Source organism: Dermacentor silvarum, chromosome 1 (genome assembly GCF_013339745.2).
Source record: "Dermacentor silvarum isolate Dsil-2018 chromosome 1, BIME_Dsil_1.4, whole genome shotgun sequence".
NCBI classification, from domain to species: domain Eukaryota; kingdom Metazoa; phylum Arthropoda; class Arachnida; order Ixodida; family Ixodidae; genus Dermacentor; species Dermacentor silvarum.
The window spans coordinates 238,729,216-238,757,114 of NC_051154.1; the positions used below are offsets into that span (position 1 = coordinate 238,729,216).

Consider the following 27,899-nt stretch of genomic DNA (forward strand, 5'->3'; position numbering starts at 1 on the left):
ACACGCTATATGTCTCTGGCTGCTGAAGCCAAAGTTTATTAAAAGAAGTTAAATAGTTTCACGTTTCCCGCAACCCTCACCAAGGGTTGCGGGAAACGTGGACTGTCGGCTGGTCTTTCACCATTTTGTTCCCCACATTTAACCCACCAATTTAGCTGGCGGCAGCAAGTACCCTTACAAAGGCTTTCACCACCCTAAAACAGCATTGCATGTAGGCTCCATATCGCAGAAGAAGCCAACAAGAATTTTTTCTCTCCGTTCATTTCTAGCAAATATGTCGCTTACACACTGCAGGAAAGCCCTGCCCAGCTGCGCAGAGGCAGTGACTGCCATCACTTGCCCGTGAGCCACGTTGCAGTGAACGTGTTAACTTTTTACACATGCCGACAAAAACATTGCAAGAAAACCTAGTTTTTGTCACAATGACACGGGGATGTAAACTTATTGGCACAGAATCTCGGGTGTGAAATTTACAATTTCTCTTCTTACATACAAGTTATAATGTTTATACAAATTTAAATTATAATTTAGGATTACATATATTTATTACTACTGTAGCTGAACTTACAACTATGAAGCTACATCTATGACATTCAATCATGCAATATTGCGGCAACTGTGTGAAGTAAATGTGACAGACACCTGTGCATGGCTTCTTCAACCCGCGGTCCAGAGATCGTACTGCTGACGACGTCGTCCAGCTGCATCATAATGTCGGCGTGAATTGTGTTCTGTATTTCGGTCGATTTTTCAGGGCTGAGCATGATCTCACGCTGGTCGTACGGGGACACAAACCTTACGCCTTCTTCCGTAACTTCGCTCAGTTCGACAAGAGAGACCATTTGAAAACCGCCGCTATCCTAAAATGTGAAAACGGGCTGGTGAGTGGTACGCCGAGGCCGCAAAACAATGTTTATGGGTGCTCAATCACAAATGAGTATTGACAAATATTAAGCAGAACATGGAACTTACAGTCAACAAACCATTTTTCCAATTCATGAACTTGTGAAGGCCGCCTGCTTTTTGCAAAATTTCTGTCCCCTGCAGAATTGAAAACATGCTTAAACGACACATAATCAACGCTTGGCGCTTACGACAACTAATAAATGTCGGGATAATTCAACGCAGTGCAATGTATTTCTTGCACACATTTAAACGTAACACTTGTCAATTTGCTACATTGACGGCAACTCACGGGACGCATGCCGAGATGGTAAGTGTTCGCAAGAATCATGTTGCATTTCTGCTCCTCAATTTGTTCAGGCACAAGACCCTTGAGGGTCCCTTGTGTGCCCACCGGCATAAACACAGGTGTTTCAATAACTGCATGTGGAAGAGTTAAAACGGAAGCCCTAGCTTTAGTGACTGAGCATTCGGCGACGATTTCAAACTTAAGCGCATGTTTTATGGGCGTCGCCATATTGTAAATAAATTGCAGCCGACAAGGCTTGGCTTGGCTTGCCTGTGTCAGAGCCGATCAGGAGCCTGTTAATGGCAAGTTAAAATCACGTTCAAATAGTTGTTGCGATTGTTTCACTAGCGCGAACTTATAATTCTGCATTATATTATAAAGTTTTTAGTGCAATAATAACTTATTTTTTGTAGTTTACGTTTGCACAAGCAGAATGTTTCTTTTCTTTATTTTCTTTCGAAGGGACGTGTGGACCGGTGTGAACGTCGTATGGAGTGGCATTTATGTTTATAACACTGCCTCTGCGGGAAAATCGCCAACACAACATGGCCGCTGGTCGACCAGGCAACGGTCCGGTACCTGGCGATTTTGACAACGAAATTCGATCATGGGTGCCGCTGTCCTTAACCCACGTCGAATACCCTGCAGGTAACTAACGTGGAGAATTTTTCTGAGCGCTTAGTTTTCAGTCTGCTACAAAAAATCTAGTCGAACGTTGTGTTATCGATAGCTCCTGTGGCTATTAATCGACGAGTGATCACACAGATCACATCCGTGACGTTTGTAAAGGAAAGGTTTACTGCGCCGTTGATTGTTTATTTGAAAGGTTTTTCGGCGTTTTTATAGTCATTCAGTTTATTTGAGGAAAAATATCTGCTCCTAAATATTTGTTCGCTGTGTCAATGTCAATGTCTGAGCAGTGGCGTGGACCACTTTTCCACGTTGGCGTGGTTCGTGTCTTATGTGGGCACACGAAAGTGAGTAGAGCTGAGCTCCACAGCTGTTATCTTGGTTTGCAAGATTGTAAGTGCCTTAGAAAGCGGTTGTGTAATAAATGAAAGATCGTGTGTGAGGTGCGTGCGATAATGTAAACATAAGCTACGATTATGTTTACATTGTCATACATTGTCATACTGTGTTCATATTTCTCGTACTGATGTCATGTATGTACTTGTTTCTCCAACTTTCCAATGTATAACGTCTCAGCTCTTCAGCTAACACAAACGCTCTAGATTTTGGTGCTTTCTGTTTCGAGAAGAGTGGATGAAGCTGCATCACTGCAGCACTTTATGGAAAGTCATGTATGAGGCGTAACCGGTGTTTCCATTTTCCAGGTGACTGGCTGGGGAAGACCTTAGCCTATATTTCCCTGTCACCATTGGTGATCTTGGTGTCATTTGGAACGCTAGTCATTTTTAGAAGAGATTTGCACACGGTAAGTTGGATGTATTTGTAGAGCTGTATTGCTTTCATGCTGACAAATGTAATATCGGTGTCACACGGCCACTTTCGATTACGATCGAGCCTGATCCAGGTCGAACTTCTCGACTGCTATTGCCTCCCTCCTGCTGCTTGTACAAAGGAACCAATCGCGACCGAGAAATTCGATCGCGACCGAAAGTGCGCCGTGTGACACCCATATAACTGTGTGTCCTGGTGTTTGATGGATGGATGCATATCTACGACGTGTTAGTTGAGTATTAATATAAGTGAATATGTCGGCTGGTTCACAGGCTCTGATTCAGATGCAGTTTTATTTCCATCTGCTTGACTAGCAGTATCGAAAGAATACTCATTAAGGCGTACAAGGTCTCAGAATTGACGACTGGTCTTCACAAGATGGGTTATTTGTTGTTCAGTGTTTGTAATTTATTGTGAGATGACAGGAAGAATTAGCCTATATCATCATTTGTTGGTTACTGTGAGCCACTCAGGTTGGACGTGGTGTGAGGTGAAAGCCATTGCTTTGATAGGTGCTGCTATTTATGTTGATGCAGGTCAGGTTTACTCTGTCAAGGGTCAGGTGGCTGCAAGGCCATAGAATAAGTACTTGCAAACCAGGCGCACACAACAGCGAGAGGACCCAATGCAAAACCAGGTACAAAGCTACTGCATGTTCCTGTCGATACAGATAAGAAACACAAATCACTTACTGATGAAGTAGCAGGTCTTTCATAATTTTTCTTCTCAACCAATCGGCAGATTTATACAAAGCAATGGTTTTCTGACTGGTGCATCACCACAGTTTCCAGAAAGCAAGCCTAGAAGACTGGCGATTACTATTGTAGTATTGTACTCATACCTGTGCTTGCCATCTCCAAGCTGTGCGAAACTATTCTAGCCAACCAATGTGTTTTGATGATACATGGCTCCCTTGAGCCTACATTGAGTGAGCCATCTGAGAACTCAAACAGCTTTTGGGCGCCATTGCCAACACACTAGACAATGTCTTGCTTGATAGCTGCCGTGGTGGCTTAATGGCTATGGTGTTGCGCTGCTAAGCATGAGGTCGCGGGATCCATTTTGATGGGAGAAATGCAATGTCGCTAGTGCACCATGCATTTGTGCACTATGCATTTGGTGCACATTAAAAAAACCCTGGTGGTCAAAATTAATCCAGAGTCCCTCACTATGCTATAACTGCCAACTCTTTCGAATTTTTTATAAAGTATACGAATTTGGACTCGTTTTACGAATTTTGTGCCACGTTTTACGAAAAATAACTTCATTTCGTGAATAAAGTATGCTTGTTTTTCTTGGAACCTTCCTTTGAAACTCTTATGATTTTGAAAGAATGCTTGCACCGAGCAAGTTGTTACAGATATGTTTCCGAAACAGTCGATATTGGTAACAGCAAAGAGAGAAGTCATAAGGGAAAGGATGGAATGCTAATTAGGCTGAGCTCAGTAGGCTAACCTGCGCTGGGGAAAAGGGATTGAAAGATGAGAAGGAAGAGAGGTATTCACACTTTGTGTTGGTAGTGTGGCCAATCCCCCCTGTGGGTACGAGCCATGTTTTGAGGCAACAACTACACACACAATCAAGCGGTCATTTCAAGAATTTGTGGGGGTGTTCCCCAACCCGTAGTGTGTATAATTGCAGCTACGTAGGGTTCGGGCGAATAAGGCAACAAGCGAGCCAACTCAACAACGTTTATTGCTGTGGGCAATAAAACACACTTGCAGAGGGAAGTCCGCTCTGTATAATAAGTAATAAAATAGGCTTGCCTCGTCGCGTGTAGTTGTCACGCAAACGAGGTCACTCACGGGTTTCAGCGAGTAAATCCGTATGGGCAGGTAGGTCAAGCGAGGTCAGAGGCCCCCGGGGGTCTCTCGGTCACGCTCTTTTATCCTTTTTTACCTTTCCGCGAGGGGAGTGTCCTCCTCGCCCGCCGGATACTTTCCCTCTTCCCGCGCGTCGCGAGAGGCGAGCGAGAACCGGGAGAGGGCAAAGTGCATTTCTCCCGTGTCCGCCCGGCTCCCGCAGCGCGCGCTGTGCGCGCACGAGATGTCCGCCCGGCTACCGCCGCGTATGCTCCGTGCGCAAGCGACGGGCGAGCGCCCGCGGGAGAAGGTGGCAGCGTGTGCTCCCCACAAATTGCAGCAGCGGCTTTGTGGCTTTGTACATAGCAGACACACGAGGCCACGCTCCAAGTCGCTGAAAAAGTCACTGTGATCTAAAAACGATGTGCTACTTGTCAATATTTGCTGAGCCAAGATTGCAGCTGCTTGTGTGCTGCCTCTAATGGTAAATCATCGTTAATAAAATGCATCTGTATCCCTCAAAAGTCGTGTGCTTGAGGAAAGCTTCAAAAGTAAGATTATACTTCTCTCTCTATCCATCCCCCCTCCGGTGTCTAGTTTGCATGATTTTACGAATTTGAAAGTTCACAGGTTGGAAGGTATGCTATGGGTGTATGGAGGCGAAATGCAAAACTCCCCTCGTGCTTGCGTTGTAGTGCACGTTAAAGAACCCCAGGTGGTCAAAATTAATCCAGAGCCCTCCACTACGGCGTGCCTCATAATCAGAACTGGTTTTGGCACATAAAACCACAGAAAGGAACAAATGCTATGGTGTGCCTCATTATCAGATCACGGTTTTGGCACATAAAACCCTAGAATCTATTTTTTTTAATGTCTTGCTTGATATGTGTGTTGGCACATGGCAACCTCCTTCACAGCTTGAATTGTTGTCTTTAAACTCACGAAAAGCCTATAACTCTTTATACGCAACGCCTCGTGACATCAAACATACCAGAGTTATGGTACGTTTGATGTCACGAGGCGTTATGTACTCTGGTACATCAAACGTACCAGAGTTACCTAGTTATTACTAATGTTACAAAGAAGTTACTGATGCTATTATTCAATAAGAAACAATATGTTGAAGAGTTTGAAGATTTACAGGCCCATTAGCTTGCTTTCTGTATTGTACAAGATATTCAAGAAGCTAATTTTGAATAGGGTCAGGGCAATTCGTGACTTCAATGAGTCCACAAAGCAGGCTGGCTTTAGAAAGGAATATTCACATCCATGTAAATCAATCAGGGAATTGACAACTAGGCAAAACATGAACACCCTCTATACATGGCTTTCATAGATTACAGAAGGGTGTTCAATTCCGTTGATATACCAGCTGTCTTGAAAGAATTATGTAGCCTAAGAATAGATAAAGTGTAAGTGATTGTTGGAATATCTCTAGAGCTTCTGCAGATATCATAATTCTTCATAAGCAAAAAAAAAAAAAATTACTGATTAAGAAGGTTGTCACTGAAGGAGACACAGTGTCTCTTGCTACTCGCTGTATACATAGAAGAACTATCCAAAATGTTAGATTGGGAAGAATTAGGTGTGAGGATTAGTGGGGAATATCTCGGGCTCCTAAGGTTTTCAGATTAGATTATCCTGCTCGGCAATGCTGGAGATGAGTTACAACAAATAATTTAAGAATTTAACCAGCCAATTGTAAGGGTTGGTTTGAGGATTAGCCCTGTAATTCAAAAGACTAAATGGTTGTTTATTAGACTGGCAAGTGAACATGAGTTCATGATTGGGCATCAGCCTCTTGTGCAAGAGATAATAAATAGCAAAAGTTTACGGACTACGTATGCCAAACTGCCTCTCCACACCATCTACGGCTGTGACAGGCTGTTGTCGAAAGCAGTGCTTGGCTGGAAGTGTGTTTTCTTGTTGTTTGGTGGTGAGTCAATTTTCTTGTGCTGCAAGACGCTTTTCTACTTCCTTTGTCTCAAGTAAAGCGTCAGGGCCAGCACTGATGTCAGTCCAGTGGCGTATGGCTGATGCCAGTTCCAGTGATACTGCCATTGAGATAGGAGCACCTGCTGAATTGCGTGTTGCATGAAAAATACAAAAAGCCCTGTGCTGAGCAAGAAAACTGACACGTCAGCAAGCAACAAGAGGACGGTTTTCCGGCCTAGCGCTGCTCTCAACAGTAGCTGACGCACCACGAATAGAGCGGAGGCTGTTGGGCACGCGCTCGCATAGTCTGTAAACTTTTGCTGTTGACTGTACATTTATCTAGGCCAAGTAGCTGCGGGGACCTGGTTCATAAAAAGGAAATTTTCAGAAGAATAAAAATTGGTTAAAGAACATATGGCAAGTGCTTCTAAGGCATGACTAACAGCTTAGTGATATGCTTGAAAAGTATGCTATCATTGCATTCTACCAGTGCTAACTAGTGGGGTGGAAACTTGGAGGTAACAGAGAAACTTGAGAAGTTAAGGACTCTGCAATGGAGTGACGGAACAGAAATTTTAAGAGGCAAGAAGATGGTGTTATGGTCAGAGCAAATGGGCATAGCTGAGATTAAGGAGGAAGTAGACTTGAGCAGGTCATGTAATACACAGAGCCAATTAGAAAGTAACAGAATGAGGCCAACACAACGGAAGAGAAATGGAATCGAGGACAGTAGAGTGTGTGATGAGATTGGGAAATATGCAGCTTTAGTAGTGAATGGAGTTGGCTAATGCAAGGTAGAGCAAATTTGAGATTGTTACAGAGGCCTGCTTTGTGTAGTGGACAGTGGCTGATGATGATGATGAAGAAACCATAACAAAAACTGAAATAAACAAAACTGGTTGAACACCTTGCATACCTTAAAAAGCGTGACATACCATACTTAACACATACAAGAAATTAAGCATGCCGTATAATAGTAATTATTATTATTATTGTAGTAATAATATTTATTCATGAACGATACTCAAGAGAAAGTTCCAGCCCACATAGCCTCTGTGCTGCTTTGCACAATATTGGACATCGTCAGTCATGCAAGAGATTCTGCATAATATTTTAAGAATGTATCTCAACAGCATCTACATTTAAGACACACAGTGCTACGTAGTTCAAAAGCAGGGAGAGAAAATATCAACTAATATAGGCATTTAATATTAACAAATGTATTTACTGCACAATGTAATTGCAAAAGCATGATCAAAGATGAGCTGTCATGAAGCATTTTCTGCACTGAGAAACATGAGAGGTGTGTTCTATAAAAAAAAAAGTTATATTGACAGTTTTCTTGCCATGTATTCCAAACATTTATTGATACCAGTGGCAGTTGTACTTATGTACATCGTTAGTTAATGGCTCTTGATGCAGCATACAAATATTATAATGGCTGTTTGAAAGAGACTCATGAGAATTTTTGTTTCAGATCACATTCCTGTGCGGCACTCTACTCAGTGAGGCCATAAACTTTGTACTTAAGCATGTAATTAAGGAAGCCAGGCCATACAAAGGTAACTTTTTCTCCTGGAAAATGCTTTATCTAAAGGACATAAAAATATGCTAGTTCTGTAATTAGTGTCACTAATGTTTTGCTTCTTATATGTTCAGCTCGTGATAACTTCACCGAGTTCGGCATGCCATCCAGTCATTCTCAGCTCATGTGGTTTGTGGCAACATATCTGGCTTTCTTTGTTATTGTTCGGTGAGTCTGCCTTTCTACTCGTGTGTGGTGAAAATTGATTGCCTGTATTTTTTTCTGCTGTATGTTGCTCTGAAAGTATGTCATCCTTGTAGGTTGCACCATGGCAATAGCAGTTGTCCTTGGGAGAACCTTTGGAAGTGTACTGTGATAATCTGCTGGTTCCTGCTGGCAGGAACTGTTTCATACAGCAGGTATGGCTAACAGTTTTTAAATGAAGTACATCTCTCTAAGGGCAATGCAAACACAATGCTCCTATTTTGTGTACTATTATGGTACTTATGCAGGACATTTTACTGCACAAGGTTAAAAATTTTGTAGATCTATTTAGGATAAATCAAAAGGAATAAGGTTTTCCGGAAACATAACATGTCTAGACACTTTTTTTTTACACATGAATTGACTTAATCTGTCTCATTTTACCAAAACATCTCTATTAAGCAGAGCTGTAGGTATGTGAATGGTTACGGAGTCTAAACATTCTTCATGTAAGAGCATTGATAGTGTCCCAGGTCAGCATTGAGACATTCAGCAATGGTTTTATGATTAATCACATGTTAGATCACATGAGTAATCACATGCCTATATAGCGTACAAGGTTACTTCCCTGAGACTCACTCAGAAATGTATGGTCCTGTGGTTCGTTTCAAATTTCAATCACTTATCGTCAGTGTACTGCACTTGCTTGACCAGCACCAAGACCAAAGACAAAATTTACCATATATATATCTCTGTAGCAGCTGCTCCTTTTAAAATGATTGTGTGCAAAAAGTTTGGGTGCAGCTACATATTGCACAAATAAAGGTGCAAAAGTTTTTTTTTTTAAGCGAAGACTTTACAAAAGCTAACCTGTCCGTCTTCACAGTATGAAACTATCGTATGGACTCATTAAGGCTGCAATGGTTAGCACCAACACGCACAACACTCACTGCTATACAGTTGAACATAGATATAAAGAATTTCAATATAATTAAATTCTCAATATACAGTAAAACCTCGTTACTAAGAACAGCACATTAACAAACTTTTCGGAAATTCCCTGGTGACTTCTTATAGTTTCACTGCCGAAATATTTCAGTACTACGAACTTCAGAATACCGAATTTTTCAGAATAGCGATCGTTATTCAGTTTCCATGTCATGTCAAACAACGCCTCGGTACTACGAACTAATATTAAAAACTGTGGAGGTTCTTAGATTTGCGTGTATCCTTCACGGCAGCCGAAGCAGTAGGCTAGCAGATGACACGGTGCAGAATGCGGACACCATGGTGCATAGGTTCGGAAAGCCTGAGACAGCGCGCATTAAAAAAAAAAAGATTTTTTTTTTTCGGGGGCATGGCGGAGGCGACGACACATCAGGTTTTGCGAGCGCATGCTCTGCCCAGACAAGTGTCACCTAGCAACGGGGGTGCATCTCTTCCTTCTTTCACCCTTCTTTCTGCAGCCGTACTAGCTATGCGCGAAGAGAAATGTAATTTCCATACCGGCGGGAATGCCTCACAGTCACACTTTGCACTTTCCGGATGTGGTCTTTTACGTGTGCTTGCGCTTTGGAATAGTGTCCCCCTCGAGTGACACAGTTGCGGTGTTCATGGCAAGGAATGTAAAAAACAAGAAACGAGCACATGCTCTGCCCAGACAAGTGTTGCCTAGCAACGGAGGCGCGTCTCATCCTTCTTTCGGCGCACGCCTCTTTCTTTCGCGCTTCTTTCTGTGGCCGTACTAGCTATGTGTGCGGCAAAATGTAGCCTCTGTGCTCGCGGGGATGCCACACAGTTGCACTTTGCACTTTCCGGACGTTGTCGTTTACATGCGCTTTTTTTCTTTGGAATAGTTCAGATGTCCGTCTTGAGTAAGACAGTTGCGAGGTCCACAGCAAGGAATGTGAAAAACAAACATACAACAAGAAAGATTACACTTTGAAGGTGACATGGAGGTTCCTTTTTGCCAGTAGTTTTCTCGGTCTCTGTTTTGCGTGCGTCACTCTTATACTGTGCTTCGGTGGTGCGTGGCGGCGGAATCTATGGAAAATAGCAACAGCGCGGCCCAAGAGCCAACAGTGACGTTTTCATGGATAGCTCAAATGGTGACAACTTGTCAACTGATGTGTTAATGGGCAGAATGGTCAATTTTGGCGCTTTCACTATAACAACATTTCAGAATAACAAACGATTTATCGCAGTCCCCTGAAGTTCGTTATATTCAGATTTCACTGTATTTAACTTTTTATAACTTCTTGTTCATAGAACACCGTGTATGTTGAACATCAATATAACGAAATGTGTTTATACACAATTTGAATGTAACGAAATTTCACTGCCGCCACGAAGGAATATCATAGCAATACGTAAATGGAAACAGCTATGGACGCAGATCGGGAAATGAGTGAACTACATGCTGCTGCTTGCGAACGCACCTCTCAAATAGCACACCGCGTGACAGAGAGTGGCCAGCTGCTGTGCGGACAAGCAGCAGCATAGAAACATTACCCTTACATCGTCATGCTCCGTGTAAAGTTCAAGTGCAGTCACTGTAAGCTGGGGTTGCGAAGGAAAGCATGTGAGGGTAAGCTGAAAATGATGGCTGCTTGACGTGCGCTGTCGTCCTGCGCGACCGAGAAGTGGGGGAGGGAGGAGGCTTCGCTTTGGACCACCCATGTGAAGATATCGTGGACACCGCACAAAACCATATCTTTGGTCGCTGATTCTCAAATTCAGCAAAATTAATTTTCTTTTCTCATTGAAGTTCATTTTCTGATTGCCCGATAGTACGGAAAATTTTACGGCCCCTTCAATGGGGGGTAAGAAAAATCCTTTGGCGACTGTACTTATTTGCACAAAAAGTAAAATTTCAATTAACAAAATTTTGTTTTAATGAAGTTAAGTGCCAATTTTACCGACTTCGTTATATCGAGGTTTAACTGTATAATAATATAGCTATGGCTTGTTCTGCTGAGTCCATGGCTTTGCTAATGGTTGCTAACATGTGCTAAGATTCGGTATGCAACTTATATATGGTTTAAAGTCTAAAAAGGATGTTTTTGCAATTTTTCACTCAAGGCTGAAGATGTGTGGCTAATTCATGGATCAATATTACATTGTTACTATCACTCATCGCTGGCTGGCCATAAACTATTGATCAGAGAGAGAGAGAAAATGATTTAATGAAAGGTAGGGAAGTTAACCAGGACTGAGCCCGGTTGGCTACCCTGCACTGGAGGAAGGGAAAAGGGGAGAGGGATTTTAAGAGAAGAATAGAAAGTCCGCTGTTGATATCGCCGACGTAGCAACAGATCTCTGTTTTATCACTGATGATCAATCAGTCCAGATCATAGACGGTCACTCAGTTCTGTAGTTTTCAAAAATCGCAGCAGCGCTTTTGTGACCTTTTGCAGCTGTGATATTCGAGGCCATGGTCCCAAGATCTTGCTCAAGGTGAACGGTCTTCTATCTAGCCTGTTGAGAACGTTGCAGAGGTCATGTCTTTCGTTTTGAAAAGATGGGCAGTAGCATAGTAGGTGTTCTATAGTCTCATCAACACCGCAGGCATTACACTCGGCGCTGTCAGCCATTCCAATCAAACAAATTGATCAGTCAGGTGCACTGTAGTTAGGAGGATGCATATATTCTTAAGTACGCTCAAACCATTGTATCCGTAAGATGCTTTGGGGGATTGTCACACACCGCCCATGTACTGTTCCTCTGAGGTATATTTGATATGATAGTAGCTCAAATGCACTCTCTCCTGATGGTGCATTTGCCTGCGGCTATGTTTGAGCAGTGCTTTGCTTTCTTGATGATGTCGTAGCAGTGTCACCACACACATTTTTGCCTCTCAAAAACTGCCAGGCGATCTTCCCATCTCATTATACGAGTTGTGTATTAAAAGATTTTACTGTTTTGCCAGCTCTGTTTATTAATAGCATGAGACCAAGGGCGCGATCTTGTACGCGTTCCAAAATGGAACGGAGGCGTTCCGTTCCATCGAGCCGCACACGATTGGTCAATTTGAACGTCGCGGTTGAAATTGACCAATCGTGTGCGGCTCGATGGAACGGAACGCCTCCGTTCCATTTTGGAACGCGTACAAGATCGCGCCCATAATTTGAACAGCAGAAGTGAACCTTTTATGTTGTTGCTTCTCTGAATTCTATGGCCGGCTTTCTAGGGCAAAGGAAACAGATTTTGTGGTCAGTTAGTGGAGCTGCTGCAGGCTGCATAAGTAATATTTGGTTGCTCATGGACACCTATTATATGACCTGTATGGTATTGGCGCGATGCACACTTGTGTGCAAAAGGCTGGCTGCTGCCTGTCATTTTGAGCTCCGTTTTTTTCAGAACTTGTAAACCTGGTCAGATCATTTGTTTAGTGCAATATTTAGGAACAGGACAACTTAAGAAACAAATAATGAAAATTGTCTGAATTGCTGCACACTCGTATTTAAAGGAGTGAAAAAAAAAAAGGGGGGGGGGTAGGCTTTTCTCATTTTGCGTGCGAATGTACATGCTCAGTACTCTGAAAGGATGTGGATGTTGAATCGAGCATTTACATATTGATCTGGCTGGGGAGGTCTCTGTCTAATGAAAAGCAATTTTGAAGCACTGTGCATGGGCCTTTTAATTTATAATGAAACTTTAAATATTTCACATCCCTGCTGGTTGTAGCAACACCCTCTGCACAAGTATTTCTTTTTTTGCGACTGCTGATTCTAAGTAGAGTGGGTTTATGATGTCACCATCTTGAGTGATCTCATTTGCTGCTGGCATGACGTTATTCAAAATACGTCTGACATAACAGTGCACAAATATTTTATTTATTAGTAAATTTATACATGGTTTTTGTTTGCCTGAAAAACAAAATATTTTTCAGAGCAATAAAGCAGTTCCGGGTGAGGATTGCTCTGCAGCTTGTGTGTGTAGATGCATGCATTTGTTCATGTACTTCTGTGTGTGCAGGAAGAACAGGAGAGGTCAGGTATTTTTTTAGAACAGCTGTGCTCTGTAGAAATCCTGCTGGGTAATAAGGAGATGAGGGTTAGGAAGACTGCAACAAAGGTTAAGAATAATGTAGTGATGATGGCTGCCCGTGAGGCGCAGAGGGTATTCTCATATTTTGGTTCTTTAGGAAAGGCTAGCTGCAGGGATGTCATCATCGGGCACGAAGTTCATGAGATGCACATTCACCTGCCACACTGTACAATTTTTATCTCCGCCTTGAGGATCCTGGTAAACCAATGCTCATCCCTCTGTGCAACCATTTGCGCAGGAAGTGCAACATAGTGAGTGCATACTGGATAAGCTGTGACCTGCTGCGCATAATTTTCATGTTGAGGCTGCAGTCACTGTTGTAAGAAAGGGGACATATCAGAATGGAGTGGCTGTAAGAGATGCAACAGACTCATTCAAACTGACTCATTCAAACTGGTGTCATTGGATGACACAATTCTTGCATCCACAACCACGTGGAGTACGAGCGGAGGGGAAGGGCTGTGGCTTGAGAGAAGGGTAATATTTAACCACAGGCACCTTTTTAATATTGTGCACTGTGATAAGATTTCTGTGAGAACACTTTGTGTAAGTATTAACCATGTCTGAACCATTCTCTTAGGATATGACAAATTGTTTCAGTGACAATTTAATGAAAGAAGTTGTGTAAGAGTTCTGTAAAATAAAAGATGTTGGACCAGTAGCCAAAAGTGTCAACAAACTGCATTGCATTGTGACTGACTTTTGACTCGTGCTGCTCACCATATTGGCTTGTGAGGCTGAGATCTCTGCTTTATGTGATGATGGCTTGACGCTGGTCTTATTTTGCCCACAGAGTGTACCTGGAATACCACACATGGGCACAGGTGTGCTGGGGAGCTTTGATAGGCTCTGTGCTCGCCTGCCTCTGGTTCTGCATAACCCAGTTCATACTCACACCGCTCTACCCTCGAATTGTTTCCTGGTGAGCACCTTACATATGTGTGTGTGTTTGGCCCATTGGTTGAAAATGTGTGTTAGTGTGCATTTTTGCATTTGTTTTGTGTAAGGTGTAACCTAGTTCTGCTTTTCTTTTTTTTTGCTCCTTACTGCATAATCAGTGTATCAAGACAGCTTTGTTTTTAAAGGGCCCCTCACCAAGCCACCTAGAAAATTTTGGTTATATGCTGGAAGTTGTTACATGCCCTCTAGGGAGTGTTCTACCGCAAGAAGTTTTAGAATTGGTTCATTAATAGCCGAAATAGAAATATTTCAGTGCCGCAAACCCATGATTTCAGGAGGCGAGCTTCACCGCCAACATAGACATTCTCTCCACTTGCCCTGTCTAGCCTCCGCAAGCAAAATTCCTTCCCTGCGTTCTCCCATACTGCAGCTCGAGAATTGCGTGATGCATATGTCATGGGCCTCGCCTTTTTTTTTTATTGCGATAGCAATTATATGGACACTTCAACCAGATTTCTGCCGTCGCCGTGAGGTTCCGTATAAAGTCCAAGGGCGATAAAATCGTCGCCGCACGACGTATGCGCGAGCGAAAACGCGCGGGGGATGCGCGCTATCACTGAGACCGAACGCACAGAGGAAAGCAAATGCTACCGTCACGCGAAAGGCCATGGGGGTATGGGAGGGAGGGAAGCGGGGCGACGCTGTGCTCCGGCACCAAAGGCGTACCTTGCAACCGGGCGCAAGGGAAACTTGCCACTCAATCTCCTATGCGAAAGCAAGAAAGCGGGAAGGCAGCGCGGGAGGTAGGGAGGGGGGGGGGTGCGCGCAGCTTCTACTGTGCCAACAACTGCGTTCGTACTTTGCCTGCGGCTGTGGCGGTTGCCCGCACCGTCTGTTATCTCCACACGGCTCTGACCTTTGTATGCGCTGTGCATTCGCCGCTCAGTTTCCCTTGAAGCGATAGACCGCACGAACCTTCGCCCACTGCGGTGGCTGCGCTTGCTGCCAGCGTTTTGACAGTCGTCTGCGGTCATTAAGTGTGATCTATTCATGTTTGCTTGTGCACGCTGACACCACGCTTGTTAATTCAGTTAGTAAGCGAATCTGTCCAAGTTTATGCAGCCGATAAAACTACTATCCCTACTCCGAATAGCTCTCTACTAATTTGTTATCGTAATTGATGCTTCACCTTTCGGGTGAAACTGCGACATTTTTTTCCCCCTCGCTTTTCTGCTGCGCGGTGTGTACTTCCGCTGATGGTGTCGCACGTGAGCTGTTATGTTTGTATCGTTTTGCGCAATGCACAATTTTGCTAGCGGTGCACGAGAATACCTGACTAGCGGTATAAGTCAGTGCTGCATGAACACTGAGGCAGAGAAAAGCAGATCACAGAGCATGATTGCACGCCAGAACATGGTAGAAAATGACATAGTTTCGTTGCCTGTGTGCGCGACTGCATGACATGGGAACAAAGCAGATGAAACGGAATTACATCTCTCTTGCTGCGGTGCGAAGTAAAACAAGAACGCGCAGACATTTGGTTTGTGTGCCTTATTATTTCTCTAAACTATAATCGTCTATTGAAGCAACAGATTACACAAATAACAGATGTTGCCTTGAATAATTCTTGAAATCAAGTGACGGCTATGAGCGACGTCACAGCACAGACATGTACGTAGGTGCACTTGGCGTATAGTCAACCCTCCGGATTGGAGCGCGGCACCCGCGAGAAAGGCCCCGTGCTCAGCAATGTAATTGCTGTAATGTAGCAATGTAATACTTAGCAGACACGATCGTTAGCGCACATCGTATACACTGCGCTTGTCAGCTCAATATGGCCAGACCTGGTGAGGGGCCCTTTAAGAAAGTTTTTTGTTTTTGCAATAGTATGTGCCTTTTTGCTCATTTGTATACATTATGAAGATGGTGTGGTCTATGTGGCCACATGGTTTGGCCTGATTTATTGTCAAAACATGGGCAGGCTCATTGTTCTAGTGCAGAAGGCACAGCATCCTATTTCTTAGCATTATATTATTACTGCTCAGCGATCACTAGATTTAATGCACCTGTCAGTGGACTTCACCTTACTTGAACTTCGCGATGCACTTTGCATGTACAGTGGAACCTCGATGATACGATCACGGCTAATGCGAATTTCCGGATGATACGAATTTTTCTGCGGTCCCGGCCGAGCCCTATTACTTTGCAACGTGCTAGAAAACGGTTGTTACGAATCGATTTTCGACCCGCATCGGTTGATACGAATAAATGCCGCCCCACCGACGGCCGCGAAAGAGAACAGCGCGCAGTCACGCGCTTTCTCCCTTTCTCTTTTGGTACGGAGGCGCGGACGCGATGCCGGACAGCGCGGAGGCCGCGAATGGGCGCGAAGAGTTCGAAGCGGTGGCGCTTTTGTTGCTTTTGTGCTTTTCCTCCTTTTCCGCGTGCCATCGGGCACTCGCTGCCGTGCTTCGGGCCGCGTTCTTTTTTGCGTCATTTTGCCTAGTCGCAGCGAGCTATGTCTACCGAGATACAATCTCAGCTGATTCGCGCGACCGTACGCCGAGATACAATCTCAGCTGATTCGCGCGACCATACGCCGAGGCGGGAGCCTCTGTTGGCGCGTCCTCCGTCGGCTGCGTTATCGGTGCCGATGGCACAGGGCGATTGTGGGTTTCGCTGCTGGAGTCACACGGTGCAAGGTTGCGCTCGTTCAGTCGGGTGCGCCTCCGCTTCTCCCGCTAATTGCCGTATTTTTCTTTATTCGCCAACGAGCGACGATCCATCACTAACCTGGAAGTTCTCAGTAATCCGAATTCTGTGTGTCAAGTAAAGACGCCGGCGTGGTTTATGAAGCAGACAACTGCGGTTGCCATCTTGCCCCTGCCACAGCAGCAACCAAAGGAGAGACGCCTTTCAGCACGGCAGCCAATCGGAGGCCCGCTTTTATCAGAGGGCCCGTGTGACTACCTTTGGTGTTTGTGCGTTTGTTACAAGTTGGCGACTACGGACGAATTGAGAAGCGGAATGGCGAAACTTTGAGCTTTCGAACGATACCAAGATGGCGGCGCTCGGTGACGGGAAATACGAGATATGACTCCGTGAACAGCGAGGATTTTGCGCGATTTAAAGCTGTTTTCTCGCCCTGCGCACTGACGAATTAAACTTTTACGGGCACTTTCAGTGCGTTTTCAGCCAAACCATTTTGATACAGCGTAGATTAGGCGTTGCAGATACCCAAACGCGTGGTTTTCAAAAATCGATTTTTCTCGCGATTTTCGCGATCTGATCCCCACGCCCCTTAATTTAACTAGTTTTAATTGTGTTTCAATAATACGAATTTCGGCTAATACGAATATTCTTTGTGATCCCGTGAGATTCGTATCATCGAGATTCCACTGTACTTGTTGCACTTGGAAAATAACGTACTTTGCACATTTGTATCATTTCAGAAAAGATACTCATTTCGTTGCTTGTGCACCTATCTTAAAATAGTTGATGACAGTAGTAATTTAACGTCATTTTAGAATTGTAATTATCACTTTGAAAAAAATGTTTGAGCTGAACAATGGAATGGTGCAAGTAGTTTCCATACAAAGTGAAATGCCTTATTGCAGTGACTGTCCAAAGTATGTTCTCACAACTTAGCAGCAGTATTATGCTTACTGTAGTTTATAGGCATTTGACCAAAGACAAGAATACAATAAAAGTGCACTAAACCTGTATGTGCTTGAGGTCAAGGTTTTTATATGAGAGGCGACTAGTCAAGGCAAAAGTAATAATTTCCTGCTATTATGGTGCTGAGATGTTGATCCTGTCCTTTTATTGCTCTCTTATTGTATTTGAAAAACGCATTGGGACCAACTGTAATGCATCTGCTCATGTTGTGGCTGAAAAATAATACTGGTGGCTTTTTTTTTTCTTTCTATGGCTATATTTGGTAAACTATCGAAGTGCTGTGATGATGCATAAACTGTGTTATCTTGACATGCTAGGCACCTCAGTGAATTGCTGATGCTGAGAGACACCACTCTGATTCCTAATGTGATGTGGTTCGAATACACCTCCTACAGAGCAGAGTCGAGGTATGTTCTTTTTGATTATTCTGCTCTAAGTGTAGTGTTGCTGCATGTTGCTACTAGAGTGAGAAGACTTCGATGTGTGAGGGTGCAGCATTGCTGTTGCAAAAGAATATGGGGGAGGGGGAACCTTGAGTGATAAAACAGTATATATAAACAGTACTATTCTGAGATAGGTAAGGCCAATATTGAAGCATTCTCATAGGACCTTGAAGAAATAATGCATTGTTAAGCATGATACCGCTTACTGCTACAGTGGCATCTCGTTACTGTCAACCTCACATTGATGAACTTTCCTGATTAATAATCTGTCCCAACCACATGCCTATTGGATATATTTAGGGCCAATATTGAAGCATTTTCATAGGACTTAACTTGAAGAAATAATGCATTGTTAAGCATGATACCGCTTACTACTACAGTGGCATCTCGTTACTGTTAACCTCACATTGATGAATTTTCCTGATTAATAATCTGTCCCAACCACACGCTTATTGTTTTAGTGTAAAATAATATTTCGGTAATGCCAAGTTTCAAGACACTGAATATGTATGTATTTTACAACAATGAGTGTAATGTTACCTTTCCTTTTTCTTAGTGGCACCTCAGAACAATGAAATTGTAACATGAAATACAGTGTAGACCGCTTATAACGTAAGTCGCCGGAGTCGCGAATATCCGCACTATAACCAAAGCAACAATTTTCAAGGCCCGCACATATGCAAAACATGTGCACTGAGCCACCTTGCGTATGCGACAGTCGAGGAATGCGGCTAGAACGTTTGCATTCAATTCGCAGTCGAATCTCGTTAATTTGAAATAATTCACGCGGCGGCGCCTCCGACTGGCATTGCTCCGGCACCGCAATATAGTAAAAGCTTAAGAGAGACCCCTCAATGTCTCACGCGAAAAAAAAAAAAAAAAAAAAACGCGCCGGAAATTTTACTCTCTCTAAAATGGCAAGGTCGCCGATTCTGCGTTGCGCCGGAAGATGCGTGTACGTGCCGACGTCTCAGCCACGCTACCGTAGCCATGCGTAGCAAATGGCAGTGAACCCTTCTTTCTCCTTTAGGCTTTCTCTACTTTCTAGTCACGTGTTGACCTTACACACTGCGGTTACGGCGCAGAGGGAAGCAGCGGCGCTGTCCCAGGCCAGCCAACGAAAATGCCCACGCCGGCAAACGCCCGCTTCCCGATGACGGCAGAAAACGAAACTTCGGGGAGCTGGTGCCGGGCCGGCTGGAGCGGCGGCAGGCGCGCACGGTGACAGTCGAAAGTGAGGGAGCTACGAAGGAGGGGGGAGGGGAGCCACCGATGCGGTGGAGTTGCGGAGGCGAAATCCGCTTCCCTGCCGCCCTCCTCCCTCACATTCCACGGTCTCCACCTGTGCCCTTCGCCGTGCCGTGCCGGCGCCGCCGCTCCCTAAAGTTTCGTTTACTGCCGTTATCGTGAAGCGAGTGTTGGCCGGCTTTGGCAGTTTCGTGGCCCTTGCTCGCTATGCGCGCCGTGATATTTCACGACTCGCACTCAAGATTATGGTTTCAGCCTCACTGGCTGTTCGTTCGCACCACGTGCCTTTCTCCTCCACTTCGTCTCTCTTTCTTCCTCGAGCACTCCTTGGGGCGCCCGTTTGAGGGGAGCGTTCGCCGTCTCTGCTCACTTCCGTGCTCCCAGGCAGCCGCACTGTAACCGGTATTTCCTTTTCCGCAACTGCACTATAAGTGATATGTGTATACATGGAGTGCTATGGGAAAATTAACAGGAGTCTGAAAAGACCGCACTATATCCGGTCCTGCACTATAAGCGGTTACGTTATACAGTATAGACCACTGCCCACGCCGGCAAACACGCGCTTCCCGAAAACGGCAGTAAACGAAACTTCAGGGATGCCGCGGTGTACGAACTGCTCGAGCGCACGATCGTACGCGCCGCGACGGCAGCGGTCTTTCGACATGCCGCGAAACGGCGGGTCTCCTGCAATCTTTGTTGACTGCATGCCGCTAGACAAGTAGTTATGCCTGCGCTGTAGTAGCGGCCATTTGTCTAGCAATTGATAAATAACTGATGGAATGCATATAAGCTCGCAGTAACGTATGTACGTATGTGCGAATCGCGCTGTAGCACGCGCTCGTGCACTGCTCGCTTGATGTAGCTTTTAATGACAGCGCTCGAACATCGATGTGCTGTAATCAATACTACCTTGCTGTGCTGCCTCAATGTGCTGGCTTGAGATCAAGGATGAGCACATTCAACTCTCTAACCTGTGCTGCTCGTAGTGGGGTAGTGAATTGCCACCGAATCAGCCCGACCATTTGTGGTCATTTGCACACACCTGGTCACTTCACCACTTCGCACCGGTCGAATTGTTAATTGTCGCTGTGGCCGGGTCTCAAATCGTGAATCACCTGCAGCCATGCCTGCTGCTATGTCGGTCTTCCATTTCGTTTACCCAGCGCGACTAACTGCAGTTATCCAGCGTGCCCGACGCTCCGCAGCGTGAGGCCTTGAAGGAAAATGGTAGAATCTGATGTTGGGATTCAGGCCTTGTTCATGGCAGCCCACGACGCAGCAGTAACGATGGTGACGCTTTTTCGAGGCTGAGCTAGGTCTCTCCGGATCGGCGTCGCCGATGTCTTCTTGACATTACGTTCCACGGCACACCAAGAGTCAGTTTTCGTAAAACTATAGGCTGCGGCCAGCTCGCAGCCTGGTCGCCATGGTCTGTGAGAAGTGATGAGCCTTTTCGCACTCGAAACAGGGTAGAAAAAAGTGCGAATCGACGCAAAACGCGGGCTAGAAACGTGCTTCGCCACAGCCAGGGCTCAATACTATCCAAGCTGGTACTACCCAGATGACGTTTTTCGCAGCCACCAGGCGCCGTTACTATACCTCAAACTCCAGCGCAAGATGCCCGTGGCGGTGCCGGAGCAATGCCGGTCAGAGGCACCGCCGCGTGATTTGGTTCGAATTAACGAGATTCGACTGTAAATTGAATGCAAACGTTCTATCCGCATTCCTCGACTGTCGCATATGCGTGGCGGCTCGGTGCACATGTTTTGCATATGTGCGGGCCTTGAAAATTGTTGCTTTAGTTATAGTGCGGTACGGCGTACAGTGCGGATATTCGCAACTCTTGCGACTTGCGTTATAAGCAGTCTACACTGCAAGTGGTCTATACTGTATTGGGAATATCTGTGAATTGCAGAAGACTGATATAAGCAGCCCACCAGTATCTTGCCAGAACTTCTGTCATGGCTATGATTCTAAATCTGTGCCTGCTGCCTTATCACCATCACCTACACTTTAAGGTGCTTCCCCACCCCTGCTTGGGCTCCCCACCCCTGCTTCATCCAGTATGGCCATAACGGTGTTTGCCAAGATTAATGCCACGTTTCTTGCCCACTTCTCGATGGTGCATGAGATGACTTTCTTGTAAATACATGTTTTGTGTAGGAGATAACTGTATAGAGGCCATCTTCAATAGCCAAGAACTTGTCAATTTTATTGTTGAAATCAGTGGTTTCTCTTGTTGGTTGATATCTTTGTAGGAAATTCTTGCCCCAAAACCATTCTCATTTGCAGCTTGGTGTGTTGTGAATTAGAAGGAGCTTGATGTGAGCAAGTTGGTGTAACATACTTCAAGAAAAAAACAGCGCAAAAGAGACGAGGACGAAAAGAAGACAGGTACAGACAGCGGTAGAAGACAGGACAGGTACAAATAGCATTAGCGCCTGTCTGTTGTACCTGTCTTCTTTTCGTCCTCGTCTCTTTTGCGCAGTTTTTTTTTCTTGAAGTGTGTTGTGAATTGTTTGTAAAAGAAAACATGTTCCTTTTCAACTGCTTTATTTAGTGCTCTAGGTTACTCTTGCCCTCTGTGAAATCTGGGCTGACTTTGTGATGTGATGGGTGACCATCAATTGCATAGAATTCAAATAGCATTTACCCTGGCCTAATCCAAAGTTTTTTTGACAGTGAATAAGAACTTCTTACCTCTTTTTGGTAAATAAGAGTTAGCTTTTTAGGTGAAAGTGAAATTTCCAGTTTTCTTTTATTGCGATAGCGATTATATGGGCACTCCAGGTGCATTTCCGCTGTCGGTGTTGCCGTGATGTTCCGTATGAAGTCCAAGTGCAACAACACTGTGGCCGCGCACCGTATGCTGTAGATGCGAGTGAAAGCATGCTAGGGTGTGTCAAGGATGGTAACTTGATCTCGCACGTAAAAGGAAGGAAGCCGTGGAGGAAGCACGCTGTTTTCCACCGTGCACAAGGCATGGGGGGGTTCTACTCCAGCGGCGGCTGCACACGACATGGTTGAAAGCGATCTGTGATAAGTAGAGTCAGCCACGCGGGCCTTATCTTGAAAGCGATCTGCGATCAGTACAGAGTCTAGGTGTGCCGGGGGCTCATAGCTTTGGGTGCAATGTGTTCTCGCCGTTTAGTTCGCATTGAAGCAAGAGGCAGCATGAAAGTCAATTCGCTTGCTGCTGCTGCCACTCTTCCTCACTCATGGCGGTGTTTTGACAGCGAATGTCCGCGCTCATCGAGTGAGATGTGTTTCTGTTTGCCTGTGTGTGCGTGACACCATGCTTGCTAATTTAGTTTGTAAGCGAATGTTTACTACGAGTTTATACAGCCGATAAAACTACTATCCTTACTTAGTATCCTCACGCAACCGATGCTTTGCCTTTTGGGCGGAACTGCAACTTTCCAGTAAAAGTAAATTTTATGTTGCTCGCATAATTGTTTAGCTTTAAATATTTCTCATCTGTCTGCTTATCTTGCTTAGATATCAACGATTGTATTGTCTACATGGTAAGTTTCTCAAAAGGGTGACTTGTGTAACCTAATTCTGAATGTTTAGGCTCAAGTACAAAAACCTGCAAGCAAAGAAAGTAGACCTTTGATGGATGAAAAGTTGAAAACCTTCTAACAGATTGCATATTCATTGATTTCTCCAAGGCATTCGATCACGTAGCTTTTTGCAGATTAATAGCTGAAGTCTTTTCACATAGATTCTCTTACTGTTTCTTGCATTAGAAACTTCCTGTGTTTTTGTAAGCAGTTCACTGTCATTAATAACGCAGGGGTGTAACAGCAATTGCGCCATTTTGATACAATTTCGTATTTTTGTGCTGAGCTGCACCAAAACGCGCGACCAGCCGCGAAATTTCCCGGTTATGCTAGTTTTAGCGGGAAACAAAGACCGCGTTGGCAACCTGCAACTTGCACATCACCATCCAATCCAGTCCAATCTAGTAGCACAGACGAGACTCAAACGCATGCCCAGGCGTCGAAGAATATTTTTGCTGCTGGTTATAGTGCGGCGTGTTGTATATGCAGTAAAGTCTCGCGGAGACACGGAGTGTGCGTTGCTTGCAGTAACGAAAGCAGTTCGCCATTGCTGCGTTGACTCAACAAGATTCTTGCCGTGGATGCAGTCACGAGCGGAGCGGGTACGAATACTCCACGGGAAACTAGTTTGTACGGTACAGCAAGCAACCCGGGGTGGCACTGATGGCGTGAGCTTTGTAGGCAACGCAATGCACAAAACTAGCAAGGGTTCGGTTCTACGCGGCAACAGGCACCGCGTTGCAGTGAAACGGCGCCGATCTTCGCTGTGCACCTCCGAAACGCCAAAAGATTGTCAAACAGTCGCTGCATGTTTCGACTACCGCCGAAACGTCACGACACATCGTCAGAAAAAAAAAAAAAAAAAAACGAAAGGGAACCACTCGCGAAGAAATGTATGTGTACTTTCCACATGTTTGGCGGAAAAAGTAGCGTGCAGTGCACTGCTAGGGCGCGATCGAGGTCGTTGTTCGGAGCGCGCATTCAATTTCGCCAGGCGCGGCCTAGGTCAACCGTGCACGGCGAAACTGAATGCATGCTCCGAACAACGATCGCGCCCCTGCCCTCACCTACTACCGTATATACTCGCGTAATGAACGCACTTTTTTTCCCAGAAATCCAATGCAAAGTTGGGGTGTGCGTTTATTATGCGGGGTAAATTTTATGGCATTTTATGAGTAAGCGTTCTTTGTGAAACTGCTCCAAATTAAGGATCTAGTGCTCCAAAATGGAGTTCTTTTTTTCCGTAAGCTGCTCTAAATTTGGATTTTCCTGCTCCAAAAGCAAGATTTTCGTGCTCCAAAAATTGCTCCAAATCCTATTTTGGCTGTTGCACCACTGATAACATTTCTTCCCCTCTCTCCGAAGTGACGTTTAGCGTTCCCCTGGGAAGTGTCGTTGGCCCTTTGTTATTCTTAATTTTTATGAACGACCTTCCTGCTGAAATTGTGTTGTCTATTCGCATTTTTGCTGATATAATTGCATTATCCAGGGGACCCGCTGCGGTGGCACTAAGGCATTGCGCTGCCAAGCACGAGATCGCGGGATCGAATCCCGGCCGCTGCGGCCACATTTCGATGGAGCCGAAATGCAAAAACGTCCATGTGCTTGCGTTGTAGCGCACGTTAAAGAACCCCAGGTGGTCAAAATTAATCCGGAGCCCTCCACTACGGCGTGCCTCATAATCGAAACTGGTTTTGGCACGTAAAACCCCAGAAAGAAGATTATCCAGGGGTTGCTCAACTTTCTAGCCTTGGTGCGCGGAGAAAGAATTATTTTAGGAGGGGGGTTTGGGCGGCATGATAGTGTCGTGGCTTGGGGAGGAGGAAATGTAATTTTCGTCGCCGCACGACAGATGACGCATTGGGCACGCTCCATTAGTTTATGTGCTCTTCTACGGGCATGATGCACAAAAATTGCGATATACTAGTCCCATATTTGTTTTTTTAATTTTCCCAGATTTCAATCAATAATGTTAAGAAACAGAAGCGACGGACATTTTAGCAGCAGTAATTGCTTAATTTTACATGCCGTGCTGCCCCTGAAATGAGCTGTCAAATAATATCCCCGAGCAGATAACATCTGCCGGCCCCACTAATTCCCTCGCTTGCATGCGGTGTGCGTGCGTGCATAGGTTACCTGGGGATTCACTGAAGGTAGTTTTGTTCGGCTTGGCAAAGGAATTAAAGATCATTGTTGTTAGTAGTACCTGTGCATCCATTGTGCCTTCTTATGTCCTCGTGTTTCCTTGCGCTCAACCACTTTTAGTCAAGACATATCAACAAGCCACATCTCCACTCTTGTTCACTGGTTTAAGTTGATTCTCAGCATCACTTTTTCAATTTATTGGTGCTACCAGTGAGAGTTCTCTTGTGACAATGCTTTTCATTGAAGGCTCAAAGGATGCATTTCAGCTCCTTATAATTAAGAAACATTGAAACGGTTTTGATGGTTATGCATGAAGGCTAATATTAATTTGGTGGGATAGGTATTGTGAACATAAAGGGCCAAATTTAAGCATTGTGCATGAGCTTCTGAAATTTGTAATCAAATTGTACAGATTTGCCCCTCTGGACATTTTCTCCTGCCTCTTAGTATAGCATCCTGTTAAGTGGCCCATGTAAAATGGCTGTGTGAAGTCACTTGTGCGAGTGACCGTAAATGTAGACAATTCTCAACAGCAATGGCTCACTTATTACTGAGCATCACCAATGCTACAACTAGTCATAGACATTGTGATTCACGTTTGCATCCTGTTTCGAGTGATTGCATGTGGTCAGAGAGGGTGTTTGTCACTACCCTGCCATCTTGTGATGCATGATATGCTTACATATGTTTTGAGCAGTTTGCACTATAGTACATCACTGTGCATTGTAATTCAGGTACATGCACAAGGCAAGAAATAGCATGGTAGCCGGTGGTGCTGCCTCTTAATACTTTACTTGTTATGAAGGGTTTATAAATTGAGCTTGCATAATAAAAGAAGCACGTGCACTTTTATTTTTGTGACATGAAATTTCCAAAGGCCCGTCTTTCACTCTTAATCTTAAATGTAAATAGTGTAAATGTAGTGTTGCATGCATCATGCTTTTACAACTGCAACTTTTTTTTTTTTTGAATGATCAGAACAAGACTAGATTATTGAATGTGCACAACTATATTCACATCAAAATGTAAGATCCATTTTTGGCAATGAGTGCTGTAGTCCATGGCTGTAGAAAGCAAATATATATATATATATATATATATATATATATATATATCATAAATCTTATTGCTGGAGCTTTCAGCCCAGGCCTATTTTTCACTGAGCCCAAGCCAATTTTAAATGCTGTTTATTCCGTCCAGCTCTCTTATGTGCAAAATAATTTTTCAAGTTACTTTGAGTAGCTTGCAGTTTATAGATTTGATGTCTTGAATGATTTGAACTACTTTTATTATTACGGTGCACCTTTAGTGTACAGGTTTGCTAGTGTAATATATACCGGCTTTTTGCATTAAAGGGGCTTCCAGAATATAATGGGCACTGGATTTGAAAGTGCCTACTGCTAGTATTTGACTAGTGTCACATCACTGTGAACAGCCACATGGCCCAGGGTACAGTTCATGCTCTCTGCTAGTCATCACATGCAGATGAAGGGTTGAAGAATACACATGTGGCAGCCTTTCTGCTTTTATTTTGTTTTGTGCTTGCTTTGGCGCCCTGCTACTGTTGCTACTTGTGTAGCGTAATATTGCAGCTGCAGCGATTCCTGCTGCACAACTGTGAATAGTGTCATCCTGCCACTCACGTGGCAGGATGCCAAAGCAAGCATTGAGCAAGGTATGACAAGGGGTATCACAGTAGGGTGCACATGCTTGCAACATTAATTTGTCTGCAATGGTGGTTGACAGACAGCCAGTGGCTTCTAGGCCTTGTGCACTGCTGGTCACATCTCATTTGATGCTTATAATGTATACATTTTTGTTTCCCTGCTATGTTTCGTTGGCCTCAGGACAGTGGACTAAATCAGTGTGTGTGGGTATCTTTATAAGCAGCAAGTGTGCTTGTATGAAAGTCCGGATAACAGTGGTGTGTACATCTGTCATGTGTGCTGTGGAAGCAGCAGCTTACACTGTAGTTGGGACACCAATAGAAGAGTCTGATCTCCAGAGTTGGCCTATTTTATTGTTGCAAGGAGTGCTTGCACAAATGTCCCAGTGTGAGGTGGGTGCTGGCATCATACGGAGTACATAACCTGGTAAAAGGTGATGCACGCAATGGAGCACCATGACCAATCATTTTCTGGCGTTGATCTGCACCAATGCTGCTGTATTCATACTTGGAGCTTTTTCTGGATGTTCTGAAAGGCGAAGTCTTTCGTAGTATGTTTGCCATTTATCCCTGCCCACCACTTTATCCCTGACGTGGTGACACTTGATGCTGATTATGGTGCTGTCTTTTCTTCAGGACAAGGCAACGGAAGCTTGTATCCATGAAGTCTCAGTGACATTGGGACACTCGCCTGCGCAGGCATTCCTACACATGTCATCGGAATGAAGGGATGACAACACGACTAAGTCTTTTTCTGGGGGGACTGGGGCGGATGCGAAAAGTGCAATGAAGACGTCTGTCAACAGAGGCGAGCACATCACTCCACATTTCAGGTGTCATGCTTGTGAAGGAATTATAATAAATGGGTGGATGGGTGGCAGTTACATGTCCACTTTGTATCAAATGTGCCAGTGTGCGTGCAAGAGTGCAGGCACGATAGACATTGTCTGCTCCCTCAACTTTTGCATATATGGTTCTGCCCTGTCATTAACCTTATATATCTTCAGAACCATTGGTCCAACAATGATCTCCACATATTTTGCGACTGGTTGTGGCAAAGGAATAAAGCCAAGCCTTTTCATCCATCA

At 44.6% G+C, this 27,899-nt stretch overlaps 2 protein-coding genes across 2 annotated transcripts in view; one reads left to right on the top strand and one right to left on the bottom strand.

Annotated features, from left to right (window-relative positions):
• The window catches only part of LOC119436978 (queuine tRNA-ribosyltransferase catalytic subunit 1-like), a 38,055-nt gene extending 36,624 nt beyond the window's left edge, over window positions 1–1,431 (bottom strand). The window contains exons 1-3 of the mRNA XM_037704029.2: window positions 1,196–1,431; window positions 973–1,041; window positions 643–860 (exon numbers count right to left, since the gene is read on the bottom strand). Coding sequence (XP_037559957.1) covers window positions 643–860; window positions 973–1,041; window positions 1,196–1,420 — 512 coding nt within the window. The 5' untranslated portion in view covers window positions 1,421–1,431. The remainder of the gene's footprint in view (window positions 1–642; window positions 861–972; window positions 1,042–1,195) is intronic.
• A 256-nt stretch (window positions 1,432–1,687) lies between these two features.
• Window positions 1,688–27,899, top strand: LOC119436980 (dolichyldiphosphatase 1-like). Its single transcript, XM_037704032.2, has 8 exons — window positions 1,688–1,840; window positions 2,527–2,627; window positions 7,868–7,952; window positions 8,050–8,143; window positions 8,236–8,334; window positions 13,962–14,090; window positions 18,064–18,153; window positions 27,448–27,899. Exons 1-8 carry the CDS (start codon window positions 1,696–1,698, stop codon window positions 27,485–27,487), a joined length of 783 nt encoding a protein of 260 aa, XP_037559960.1. The 5' UTR covers window positions 1,688–1,695; the 3' UTR covers window positions 27,488–27,899.